Source organism: Wolffia australiana, chromosome 13 (assembly GCF_029677425.1).
Source record: "Wolffia australiana isolate 7733 chromosome 13, ASM2967742v1".
Classification (NCBI taxonomy): Eukaryota; Viridiplantae; Streptophyta; class Magnoliopsida; order Alismatales; family Araceae; genus Wolffia; species Wolffia australiana.
Genome location: NC_135847.1, coordinates 15,898,197 through 15,912,892, shown reverse-complemented (window position 1 = coordinate 15,912,892; position 14,696 = coordinate 15,898,197). Strand labels below are relative to the sequence as shown.

At 33.9% G+C, this 14,696-nt stretch overlaps 1 protein-coding gene and 1 non-coding gene across 2 annotated transcripts; both read right to left on the bottom strand.

Annotated features, from left to right (window-relative positions):
* Nucleotides 1-12,049: 12,049 nt before the first annotated feature.
* LOC144711128 (small ribosomal subunit protein eS17-like) lies at nucleotides 12,050-12,732 on the bottom strand. Its single transcript, XM_078585050.1, has one exon. The coding sequence runs from the start codon at nucleotides 12,626-12,628 to the stop codon at nucleotides 12,191-12,193; it is 438 nt and encodes a 145-aa protein (XP_078441176.1). The 5' UTR covers nucleotides 12,629-12,732; the 3' UTR covers nucleotides 12,050-12,190.
* Nucleotides 12,733-13,399: 667 nt separating this feature from the next.
* Nucleotides 13,400-13,471, bottom strand: TRNAP-AGG (transfer RNA proline (anticodon AGG)). The gene has a single exon. It is a non-coding gene; the product is annotated as a tRNA-Pro (tRNA).
* Between the last annotated feature and the right edge of the window lie 1,225 nt (nucleotides 13,472-14,696).

The window sequence follows — 14,696 nt, the reverse complement described above, 5'->3', positions numbered from 1 at the left end:
ATGGGAGCGACTCCCTAAAAGCAAAAAGGAAAATGATTTTGAAATCCCAGGATGGCAAATCAATGTCACTCAGAAACATTCTATACACCCTGAAAATTGAAAGTTAAAACCCCAAGTCTTGGACAATTGAATGAGCAAGGCTGAAAGATGTTTTTATAGAACCACTCTGTAGCTATTCATGATAGAAATGGAAGAATTTTGGTGAGGGTAAATATAAGCACTGGAAGAATTTACTTGATGAAAATCAAACACTCGAAGCACCGTTAGATCAGTTTATTTCTGACAAAAACATTAAGTGGTGTTTGGGAAATGAGTATTTAACAGCAAATTGTGCATGTAAAACTGTGTTTTATTCAGTTTAATATGCCCAGCTTTATCATAGTTGAATCAGCACTGATTAACCAAGTCATTGATATAGAAAACAATAAAATACATAACGGATTTTCTATAAAACTGATGTATAAGAGAAAATTTTCTTTATAACATTAAATATATTATCTTAGAAAACAATAAAAATTAAAGAGATAATTTTTTATTCTTTGACTAATAATTCTCAAAAAAACTTGGATATGATCTTTTCAAAAAAGTGAGTTCTATCTCTTTTTTTATGTTTCTCCGTCAAAGTTTGAACACAGGAAATTTGTTTGATGTGGGTCAACTCTTCAGTTGAGTCAAGGCCTTTCTTAAAATTGGGTTGACTTTGTTTATGTGAGTCAACTCCTGTGAGCCTGAGTTGACTCAGTCCAGGCTGGGTAAATTTGACCATATCAGCTTGAACAGATCCAAACTGGTGTTGACTTTAGCAATTTTTCACTCATCAACATTTTTCCTATTAACCACTTAACCTGTCCTACACATCTGATTTTCCCTAAATAGAAATAGGAATAAACATTATATTCAGGCATAAGATTATCATTTGCATGAGATACGTTTCATAATTTCTTTAAAATTCACATTATATGGAAAATTCATGATGACCCATCATAAATTTATAATAACTTTTTTATTTGATATTTTTTAGATTTGGAAAATAAAATTTTTATGCATGAATTATACACATAAAATAAATGATAACTTCACTATTTTTATGGATTATAGGCATAAATTAATGATGAATGATGTGTAAATACATATTTTGAATGCATATTATAAAAAATTGTTACATTTGATGGTCCCAATTGAGGATATGAACACAAGTTTCAAATAAAAAACAAACTGAATTTAAACATTCTTTTGAAACTAAATTGAAAACCATTAAAGGATAGAATCACCATGCATGTAATGGAATCCACAGTTCTTTAGGTTCCTTGAATGATTCAACTATAGTCACACAAGTGTATGTGCAAACCTTGGCACCTAAAATCTCCACCCCATTTATTTAAGTGTTAACATTGTTCCATGTTGATCTTCTTTCCATTTTGGTTGCACTGGAAGGGGAGGACATCATTGGAGAGGAGGGAGGCCTGATGAAAGACTGAGATGCACATATTATGTTTAGGCTTCATTATTTTTATACTTAATGTGATTTTTTATGAAAAGCCATGCTTTTGGTGTATCCTCTTCTGTCCAGCAAAACTTTTAGTCCCATTAACCAATAAATTTAGTAACTCTGTATGCCCAAGATCATAACTAAAATAATTAACTATATCCAATAGATTAATTAATATTAGGTTGATTGAACCTAGAGGCCAAGCTAAACTGCATGCTCTATGAGGTACAAGGGGTTCGTAAACCCTTTTACAGAACATTTCTATCATCACTGGCTGAGTACGTATATTCCTTTATCTTCACAACACTCTTATAATGACTTAGCATATGACCACCTATCAAAACCTAAATGGCATTTCTAATTATGACTAATGTATCGGAAAATCATCATAGAACTCTAATATTTCCATTACATTGGCCCAGGATTTCATTAATGTGGTTTCCTTCAGTCTTTCTCCTTTCATACTAAGGGAAGATGATCCCATATTGACCACCCAATCACATTTGTGGACTTGTTGAAACTGCGTTAAGATTATTTTGAGCTCAAGATTAGGGTTCTCATACATCATGTCTTTGGTGTCGCAGGTGTAAAGATCACAAGCACAACCTACACAACCATGATATGAACCAACCTAGTAGACAATTGGGTATTATACTATCAGTGAGGCATACACATGACTTCAATGCACTCTTTATCTATAAAGCACCCTCTGTCTCTCCTTAGTATCTCCACACTTATGGTAGGGGATTGGTCATAGTCATCAAATAAGGTGGAGAAGTAAGTGCTTTTCTATTTGAATATTTTTATGCCTTCCTCAAATATATATTATGGATTGAATTTTTAGGTATATGTTTAAAGACAAGTGAGCATCACATTGTGACCTTATCATAATTTATGTATAATTACATATATTCTCTTACTTCATTATAAGCATGACATATAATACATTGAGTACATCAATTAGTACAAGATGTGAAGTTGAATGTGACATTTTTTAGTCCATGTAAAATTTTATAATATTCATTATATCATGTTTATTTTCCTTCCTATGTTACATTCATCTATGTTAGTTATTAAAAAACCCCTTCCCTTTATTCATTTCATGTTCCTTTTTCTCATTCTTCTCTTCTACACACTTCAACCATTCTAGCAAAGCTTTAGGTTTTGGGCTCCTTTTGGCAAGAAGTTGATACCCATCAGAATGGGTGCCAAGAGGGGATAGGATGAAATCACATGCCACCAATATCCTGTGTCATGGGATGGCACGTGGGTCAGACCATGGGACGTATCCATGGACAAAAAACTTGAAAATACCCTTGCCATCTCATCAAAATCCATCACATCTTTCACCATAGCATTGGGTTCCCTATGACCTGTCCCATACCACGTCGTAGGGTTTGGATGGTTGAATGTATCGAGTATACAGATTTTTACTAATCTTATCAGAATAGGAGTTTAAATGAACATTAAGGAATAAATAAGAACTAAAAAAATGATGAATTTATGAAAAAAATGACAATTCATTAACCTGAAAATGCGACATTAGTATTCCAAGTTTTTATCAAGTAATCATGACTAAATAACATAAAGTCTATTGATTCAAATATATTATTACAAAACTTGATAAGTATAACATTAATAACATAAAGAATTAAGGAATGTAATATATATGGCGTTCTCCCCACCTCCACAAGCATTGGACTTCAAATACTAAGGACTATGTGTATGCATACATATTGACGAAATCAAATTATAATAGCTTAAACTACTAAAAAACTAAGGTTTTAATTAAATCATTTGAAACTATATTTGTAGGTTCCAGAAATGATATATCATAACGAATGTGACATATCTATCCTTCATATTTAATTTAATTAAAAATTTTCCTTCAATAATTGATTCAATTAGTCAGAAAAATAATTATTTCATATAAGTAGATAAAATCTTTGGCATATTCTAGTGTATGTACTGGTTGAAGGAACTATTCTTTTTGGAAACTCAATCACACACTGCATAGCTTGTTTAATGTTTATTGATTTAATATATTTTTTACAATACATGTGTGATGCTTATAGTGAATCCCATGAATACATAATTTGATTTATTGTATTATAATGAGATCATAATACATAGATGATTAGTCTTTAAGCATGTGTTATAAATATTCCTATTAAATGGAGAAAATAACATTATCTAGTCTCACACAAATGATTAGTGTGACCTATCCCACCATCATTAGTGTGGAGACATAAGGACAAATGGTGGTGGTTTTTAGCAAAAAGGATCTCACTGAATTAGTCTATCTCAATCCCTGAGTTGTATTATACCAAACTATCAATCAGGCTCGTTCACATCATTGTTGTGTAAATGGTCTTTAGAGATAAGACACTAAAAATGTGTTGTAAATGGATGATTGTGCTTTGATTCTAATTTCCAAGTTCTTATTCATGGAATTCCAAACAATCTTAGCTCAGGTGCACCAAAATTTTCAGGAAGATAATTGAGTGGTCAGGATAGGACTGTCAACTCTTAGTATAATAGGCGTCATATCAAGAAAGATGATGTGATAAAATCTTTGGTCAAGGTAGTGAAATATTGGTTAAGAGTTCTCTAATAAATTCTCATAGCATTACTACTAACGACGATGACTGATTATGGTTTGACATTCACGCATACCTTAAAACATCCTAGGAGGGAAAATCAGATGAGAGACTATACATACATGATAGAGTTGATATACTCATTTGTATTTTCAAGAGAACAAGGTCTAACTTGGCACCTCAAAAGCTAAAAAATCAATCTATTATTTGGATTAAATTATTATTAATTAATATATATGATGATAGAGATGATCAATTTGGCAGGCCAATAAATTTATTGGGCCAACAAGAGTCATTAACTACATGAATATGTGATCCTAGAGGGTCAAACACAAATGGTATTTTGGACTTCGGAAGATATATTAATGGTTTAGAGGTTAATAGAAAAAATTCCCCAAAGATTAAGTTATCCTTGAATGAAATTCACTCAAGAGAGAAATGTTCAGGTGATCATCCTTCTTATCCTCCATTTTTCTTCTGATTTGGAGCAAAAATAAAATGGTGGATCAATAACCAAGCATCTTGATGTAGGATTTGAAATATTTAAGGGATGCACCTTGAGCATCTGAACACATATTACTTGAGGAACTTAGAAATTTTACATCCAATGGTTGTAAATTGATTTGATCATCAATTTCATAGTGACAGTATAATAATGTTGTAAGTCGTATGCTGCATGAATCGTCAAAGTTTCACCTCAACCACAATCTATAACCCACCACATGGAATTTTTGCAGGGGGTTGATTAAACCATACACAAAGTTAAAAAATCGGATCATTAAAGAGCCAATAAATTAGTAAAAATTGGATCATTAAAGAGCCAATAAATTAATGGATATTATGTGGCCTTCAAGACAATCACATTTTTGATCTAATTTTAGTTTAGTGAAATAAAATTATTCATTATTATTCTCATGTGATGTTTATAATGAAGTCCTCTTTATTGGCAAAAAAAAAGTTCCCGGGTATGGCCAACCAAAGGTTTGTGCCCCTAGAATGATATAGTCATGCCTTGGATGCCACCTAGGGGGGTTTATATATTAAGCAGTGTTTATAGGTGTGGAGAAAGCGTAAATGTCCCAATTATACCCCGACCCTACTCGTCCATGCCCATGATGCAATAAAGAAAAATAAAAAGATACTAAGGTGATACCGGTTCAGCTTTTAGAAAAGGCCGCTAACGCCCATAACGTGCTCGTGTCACTCAGAGGTGGTAATCCATGGAGTAAGCGATATTCTCACCATCATCAGATACCATTATGGAGGTGTGCAGAGGGTACAATAATTAGGCGAGAAGTTGTGCATTCTCACCTCTAGTGCTCCATGCAATACGCCACTCACGAGTGCTAACATTCGATATGATGCGACACGTGTAGGGAGAGGGCATGCCAAGGCTTTCAACGTGATGGCAGCCACAAGCCGCCTGAGGAAGGTCTTACCAAGTGATGTATAGGTAGGGGATGTGAGAGCATACTGCATAAATGGCAAGTGCATCTGATGTCTGGTTCCCCTCGCGCAACTGGTGACAAATACTGGTCAAACGTTGGCGACATCACATGATGTCTTGCCAGACTCTCTAGAGACTGATGGAAATATATGTGACCAGAAAGCAATCACACATTCCATATCTCGTCCCATATTCATAAATAGACCATATTCATTAGAGTGCACGTGTCATGCTTATTAATGAAGTCTACGAACTTCAAACTAAGATCACTAGTCTTTGACCATGTATTTTAAATATTCCTATTCAAAGGATACTCGAGAAGGACATCGAAGTATCCGGATAGAATAGCACTATCTAGCCATACTCATATGATGAGTATGGTCATTCCCATTGCCATTAATGTGGAGACACTAAGGATATATAGTGGGTTCACTTAATAGATCCGTACGAATAAATGAATGGTATTATACCAATTTGTTAATCAGGTTTATTTACATCACGGTTTTGTAAGTGGTCCTTAGACTTAAGACACCAAAAACACCTTGTGGATGGACAATTGTACTTTGACTATGACCTATGTGTCCCTAATCATGGGATTCTAAATAGTCTTATTTAAAGTGTATCAAAAAGTTCACGAAGGCGATTGAATGGTCAAGATGGAATTGTCCATCCTCATTACAAGAGGTGACAACTCAAGGAATACAATGTGATGAAGTCCTTGGCCGAGGCAGTGAAATATCGAGAGAAGAGTTCTCTGATGATTTTCGAACGCATCAGTATTACTTTGGATGACACAAAAGAGTTCTCTGATGATTTGCTTTTTGATAGTTGACCATACCCTAAGTAGTCAAAGTAGCATCAACTGGATGAGGGATTATATATACACGCTAACTGATGATGAACATGTTCCATGAGTGAGTTGATACACACTCTTTTGTTTCTTCTAGGACATGAGGTGTAGCTTGGCACCCCACGTGTCGGAGACTCGACCTATCGATTGGGTTAAATTGATATGACATTAATTAATCTCTATGATGATATAGTTAATTAATTTGGAAGGCCCATAAAGGTTATTGGGCCGCTGGAGTCGTTAAGTTGATTGATACATGGGCCTAGAGGATCACATTCCAATGGTCTTTTGGACATCAGAAGAAATACTTAAAGTTTACAGTTTTTATGAAAAATACCCACTTAGTATAAATAGAGGAAGGAACTGAACTAAATTCACCCATGCCATAATTATTGTGGGGCCTTCCCCTTCTTCTCCTTCGATTTACAGAGGATTGTGTGGATACTTCTAGAGGATGCACACATGAGCAGATCCACACAATTGGTTAAAGGATCAAAGGAATCACGGATGTGATCCATGCCAAGGTGATTCCTTTCTGATTATTGTTGATGTCATTATGATTTCATTACAACTCTTCGACTACAAGGAATCATTGTGTTCATCCAAATCAATACCTCTAGAACCCAACATGTCGCACCCTTCTGCTCCATTCTCCCATTATATCCTCTCCACTCTTGATAGGGATAGTGTAATGATGATGGAGTGATAACAGGGCTCATCAACATGAATGGTACAGTTGATGCACCATGATCATGTGGATATGTCTAGGAGTTGGAAACATAAACATCTCAACATGCCTCCCTCTAGGAATGGAGAAATCACATATCCAATCCAAGCATAAGTGATTTGATCATAGGTTTAAGAGTATTGTTAAGATTCCATTCAGAGTCTTCTAATACATGAATCGATTATGTTCCACCTCAATAAAGGCCGTATAACCCAACAGAAAAAAACACTTTACAATGTGTCACAAACCTCTCCTATTTATACAAATATTGAATAACTTAGAGGATTCATCTACCATGTAGGCTCCTATTGTTGTTTCTTTAAAAATATTGGTAAATTATCTTACCCATTGATCAAATTCATTTCAAATGTATGAACTTTCAAATTTACTATGCATAGGAGAAAGATTTTATGAAAATAAATGGTTACAGTATTAAATCATTAATCTCACAAGATCAATACTAGAGTTGACCTTTTGAGCTCATCTATGAGGCCTCTGATTTTTCAACACAATTTGTGCTACTTCAACCAGTATAAAATATATTTTCAGCAGTATACTGCAATAGAAAACCTTAGAAAACACATCCAAATGGAATTATCATGTACAATGAGTTTTTTGCTACTAGCTTTACCTTCAATAAATAATATATTTTACTTATAGAGTTAAAATAGTCATAGATTCCGACAGTATTGATTTAAGTATTTTATGAATTAAAAGAATCAAAGACAATGCTAATTAGATTATATTAGTATTTTAGAGTTTTCTTTTGGATCTGTAGGATAGATGTGGTTATAATAGTTCTTTTATTGATCATTTGTATAAATCGTTTATCAATACTCCTTTAATTTTTATGATTTTTATTAAATAGCATAGTATCCAATAAATTATTGATGTATGAAGGAGAGTGTGGAGAAAGACAAACTGTGAAGACCCAGATGGCCAGCATTAGTAGCCATTTATTTAAGAGTAACTAGTTTTGTTTTTAGTCCTTTCATTATCCTTTGAAAGCTGATGTATTTTTGGGATGTTCAGTTCACATTCATAATAATACTATAGGAAAAATATAGCATCAAGGATTATCTATGACTTATATAGACCCTCATGTCACCCATATATTCCATTTACATTCATCAGCCTTATTAAACTTAAAATGTGTGTTATTATTATTTGTGCGAAATTTTTTGACATAAAAGATTCACATTCTATCTAATTTTATTCTGACCTAGAAACCATCAAGTAGAATCAGATCTCCACTAAACTCCAACTTGAGGTGAACATTTAGGAGTATATATTATGGCTACATATTTCAGGTATACATTTATATTGGTCCATAATTTAATTATTGGAAAAATCAATTTACATGTTTCCATGGTAATAAGATAATCAGTTCACTCTGAAAGGTGTTTGTTAAATGATTGAACAAAATTGGAAGAGTGAAATGAAAGTGTTTTTTGTTAAATTCAAAGACCATGACAGTTATTTTACTACTTAATCATCAAATATTTTTTGAAAATATTCACAGAATGCATGAAGTAATCTGTAAGGTGAGGTTATAATGTATTTATATTTACATGACAGAGTTTTAATTTCTTAGAATGATGGACTAACACAATATCAAGGATATTATGCGGTAGGTAGGTAAAAAGCATAATATTAATATTAGTATTTTATGAATTAAAAGAATCAAAGACAATGCTAATTAGATTATATTAGTATTTTGTTAAATTCAAAGACCATGACAGTTATTTTACTACTTAATCATCAAATATTTTTTGAAAATATTCACAGAATGCATGAAGTAATCTGTAAGGTGAGGTTATAATGTATTTATATTTACATGACAGAGTTTTAATTTCTTAGAATGATGGACTAACACAATATCAAGGATATTATGCGGTAGGTAGGTAAAAAGCATAATATTAATATTAGTATTTTATGAATTAAAAGAATCAAAGACAATGCTAATTAGATTATATTAGTATTTTAGAGTTTTAATTTCTTAGAATGATGGACTAACACAATATCAAGGATATTATGCGGTAGGTAAAAAGCATAATTTCCATTATATTAACAGGTTTGAAATCAAATAAATTTAAACTTATTTGATTTATTTTTTTAATATCAAATTATGATTAAGTAAAAACGTATAGCTAAGTCAGATGATTTAATAATTAAATATTTCGATAAGATTCTGGTGAACAAATTAACAAGTTTGCTCATAACCCATAAAAAGGAAAAGATGAGGGGATAACATCACGAGATACAGCTAAATACAAGGTTTAATAATAATATATGCTTTTATTTTGAAAACTTGGTGATTATCCAGGTATGAATATTATCATTGAGCGCTCATAAACTGAAGGCCCATCCATTTATTAGAGGGAGGATCCAAGAAACCAATATTAAAAATATTAAAACTGATATTGTATCAAGAAGAAAGGATATCTTACATCAGAATTCCCAGAATTGAAGAAATGAAAAGATGAAATAGAATTCGAGAGCACTCGGATGAGGATGTATAATAAGAATATGGTGAAGAATACATTAAGTGAAGAAGATTCAGCCTGTAATTAGTGAAGAATAAGATGATGGATATATAATTTCTGGATTTTATCTGAGGAAAAAGTATCATAAGGTGAATCAAAATATGCTTCAGAATTTTTTTTGAATTTTATTAATGGTAAAATAGATATTGTCATTGAAGATATCATTAATACAAGTGCATATATTAAAAAAAGAGCTAAGCATGAAATAAAAAGCTAAAAATATTGTATACTTTAATCTAACGTGTACAGGAAAATAATACTTTAAAATAAAATAGTTCGTGACATTTTTAAAAAAATACTTAAGATTGGAATAATATCTATGCATAAGTTTTCAACTTTTTATGCCAAGTTTTTACTTAAGTACATCTTGGCTTGTTAGCTTACCTATATTGATTTCGGAGAAATATAGTCATAGAAAAAACTTAAGATTTTGTGATGAATACATCTGAGTAGGGGTCTAGTTTAAATATCAACAAGAGAAAGTAAAATAGATGAAAAATTACATCCGGGGATAAAAAATGTAGAATAATTCTACCAGTAGTATATGTAAACCTGAATCAATAACTCTTTTATCCGTTGTCTAGCATGTAGAAAAAAAATATAAACTCATTAAGGAAAAGCATGTGTTAAATTTTTGTTGTGGACAATTTCTCATTCGTAGGAAGAAATTTGGAAATATCTATTTAATAGACATATATAACATTATTAAAATTAGGAGACTATCTTATATCTTTAGGAAATTGTGAGACTAGGCCACATATCTCATCATCGACATATAAAGTTGTCAATGGAGTATTTATTTAGAGGCTTCCTTGCAAGATTGGATAACACTAAACGAGGAATTTATTCAAATGAATCAAGAGTAAACACTCAAAATGGGTTTTTTTATTATCAAGCTAGAAATCTAGATGTAGACCATTAGAGTTACTTCATATGAACTTATTTGGTCCAAATTAGATCCCACACGTAAAAGGGAGATCATCTGAATTAATGGTGGTTCACTAGGGTGAACTCCTTTGAGCATAATAGTGAAATGTTTGAGATACAAAAAATCTAAATTAAATTTTAAGATTGTTAGAAGTGGTCATCGGTATAATTTTTTAATTAAATCTTTCATCAAGTTTTGCGGAGAACGTGAGATTATTGATGAATTAATCACGCCTAAATTTAACACTTCATAATGGCGATTAAGAAAACAAGAATAAGACATTGATTGACATGTCTAGCGCCATGGTAGAGGACAATCGCTTCAGATAATACTTATGATCTACAGGTTTGAAGACAACTTTCTATTATCTAAGAAGGATATGGTTGGATTGTCAGAGACATAAAAAGCCTAGAGGATATACAGCAAAACTTCCATGGGAGTATGGGAATCCATTCATGTGAAATCTTGGGATGGCAAAAATGGCTTGGAAGAAATGTTGAAAGTAAAAAAAAATAATATACGATGATGTTTTAGAAGGTCGTGAAGAAAGGGGAGTCACCAATTAGTAATGAATGAAGAATAGTGGTATCATACACATAGGGTTTGTACTAGGTTCACATATAGGGAGCGAGTAGGTGTGGCCTTCAAACCTCTAAATTGAGTCTTAGAAAGTAAATCTAATGGACCCATAATATGTAAATGCCACGCATGAGGAGTTGACACAGCTTTAAAATGGCGAAGTTTCCAAGATGCGGCTCAAAATGAGTCTCCACGCAACAGTTTCATGAATGTGGCATTTCAACGAATAAAGTAACACGTATATATCATGTATTCTACAGAAGCTGGGCTGCATGTTTGTTTCATCCTCACTAGATTTCTTTCTCTTATGTCTAATAATTACCATATATGCTTCAGATTGTGATGATGTGATTTATTCGTTGCGTTTCTCAAGGTCCTACTGTTAAGTCAGTTGGGAATGAAGTTATTAAATCCTTCATAGTAGAAACAGTATTCATTATTCATCATTGCACCAACTAAGCAAGTGGTCCATACAAAAACCTTGAAAGTATATGGACAACTACCTCATAGATTCAGGGTAACGTTGTCATGACGACATCAAACTCAAAATCCTATTTTCTGCGACTCAAAAAATGATTGTGCTATTCTTTCAGAACTTCAAACTTTTGTGATTATCTCATCAAAAAATGTAATCACATAACCATTTTCTACATTTGTTTTATCAATTACATCATACCTTTGTAAGCACCTTTTGAGTTTAGACTAAGCCCTTTCTCCAAGGGTAATCATTAAGGCACAGTAAAACAACATTTGTTCGGTTACGATGCAATTTCAGTACATACTATCACAACGACCTTTGTCATACAGAACATGTGCCCAAACAACTCTTAAATCTAATCCGATGGCAAAATTGGAGGTTAAATTCTCACAAGCAGAGGAGAAATAACAAACAAGACAATTGATTTTACCAAAAGCTTTCACCGAAAGAACAAAATCCTAATCTCAGCATCCCCAACACTGAAAACAGTATCTTAAATTGTAACCAGCTTAAAACCCAAAAAAAAAGGAATAGCAAGACGGGATTCTAGTACCTGGGTCTAGCCCCAAAGCCGCCGCGACCGGCGTATCCGGGGACGCCGCCGGGGGCGAGGGAGGAGTCGGCCTGCTTGACGACGCCGGGGAGGTCGGCCATGCCGAGGGCGGCGAGCATCTCGATAGTCTCCTTGTCGACCTCGATGCCGTCGGTCTTGATGGCCGAAACATCGGGGACGAAGTCCATCCGGCGTTCCCTCTCCTCTTCCTGGAGCTTGAGGGAAATTCCGCGGACCGGCCCGCGCTGGATGCGCTTCATCAGGTGGGTGGAGAAGCCCGCGATCTTGTTGCGAAGCCGCTTCGATGGGATGATCGCCACCTCCTCCAAAATCTTCTTGTTCGTGTGGAAATCGAGCGTCATCCGCGAGTAGTACCTTTCGATCACCTGCCTCGACGACTTCTTCACCGTCTTCGTCCGCACCCGCCCCATCTCGCCTTCTTCCCTACAATTCTACGAGATAGAGCGATCGATCGATCGATCCACGCCTCTCTTCCTCTCTCTGCGACGCCGCTGCTCTCCCCGGAACCCTTCCCAGCGGTCTCTTAGCCGTAGCCTTTTATACCCTTTTACAGGAGCGGCGTTAGGGCAACCCCTTACTGGGCTTGTTGGGTTTAGACCTTAATGGGCCTAATGGACTAACCTGGATTTGAATGATAGTTGATCAAGAATAAACTAATAAAATAGTTGGTTTTTTGCTCTTCATAAACAAGCCAGTTGTAAAAACCATTTTCCAGAAAATGGTTTTTTGTAGGAATAAAAAGATGATAATAACCCTAAACTGGGTGAATGTATGGGGATTGTTACGATTAACTCTAGTGATTCAAGATATGTTGCTTCATCCCAAGTGTCTTGCAGAGAGGAGTCCGGGTGAAGTGTTTTTTTAAGACTACATAGGCCAGTGGATCTTCATGGAAAATATATCTGGACAGATTCAGGAAATGAACAGTAGAAAAAGAAGGCAGATAGCCCGTTCTTACCACTTGCTCTCCTCCATCAACATCATCTTGGCCAAGTCTCAGATTAATAATAATAATAGTAATATAATAATTAGCATAATAGTAATAATAATAATACTCATAATAATAAGAGTAATAATAGAATAATCATAATATTATTAATAATAATAATAGTAATAATAACAGTAAGAATAATAATAAAGAGAACTTCAAAAAGACACTACACCAGTCAAAAATAATTGATGGGGCATTCCGAGAATTGAACTCGGGACCTCTCGCACCCTAAGCGAGAATCATACCACTAGACCAAATGCCCGGTGTTAAAGTGGCGGCAAAATTAATAATTAAAAAAAAAAACTAACAATTCTAGGAAAATATTATTTTATCAAAAGTTTCCGTTGCTAAAAATGGCCGGATCCCCCCTTATGCAACGTCCGGCTGATTACGTGGTTCGTGTTACGCAACAGGCTTTGTAAAAACGGCTCCGAAAGCTCTGACTTCTCAGAAAAGGCTCCGATTTTTCACTGGGAACGAATGTAAACATCAATTTTGATAATCTCTTATTTTAACTGACGTAGGCGTAAACATTAGCAACTGAAGTTTCTCTGTCTCTATATAAACATCAATTTTGCTGGGGAGCAGAAGGATGAGAGCTGAGAAAACATCCTTTCCGCCATAGAAGCCCCCACTTACGTTGTTGAGTAACGGAATTATTCATTTGCCTTTCTGTTCCTTGTATTAGATGTATCTCAGTTTAATTTTTCATCTTAATGGGAGTCTTTCAACGTGAATTAAGAAATGAAGAGTCCATGGATCTCACTATTTGGTTCCAAAACACATCATGTTTTTTGGCAAAAAATGACACCTAGACGTCAAAGCTAGAATCTAAACGTACAGTTTTCTCTTCAAAATCCTCCATAATCTTCCTCTTCTGTTAAAGCTATATTAAACGAGAAAAGATATTTTCCCACGCTAACAACGGGAAGTGAAAATAAAGGTGTTACAAGACCAGTAGTAAATATAAATAAAAATATAAACACGGCATTTCATCATTTCCATTTCCTCTCATCTATTACCCTGCGATTAGAACTTTTTATGAATCTATTGTTGAATTCAAAAGATTTTTATGTCACAACTTAAATGATGTCATGATTTGTCAACTAGTTTCCATTCAATCAGTATAGATTTATGTCACAACTTTCAAAAAGGTCATTATGGTAGCACCATGGTGGAAAAACGATGCATCATCATCCTCTTATTTGGTAGGTGCATAATTTTTTCTACCGTTTTGTAGAACCTTGCCTCATATAAAAAGGAATCTTGATAATTAATTTTGAAGCAAAAGAAAGGCATTTCCCAAATCACTTGTTTCCTTCAAATAACAATTTTATTTTTCCAAAATTTTTCATTCTTCAGTTTTCTCCAAATTACAATTAAAAGATCTTCTAGAAAAATATTTAGAAGACCAAATTTTAATACTTACCCATGAGTAAAGTTATCCCAAATATCCAAGGAAATGCCTCGACCTGTGTAACAATCCT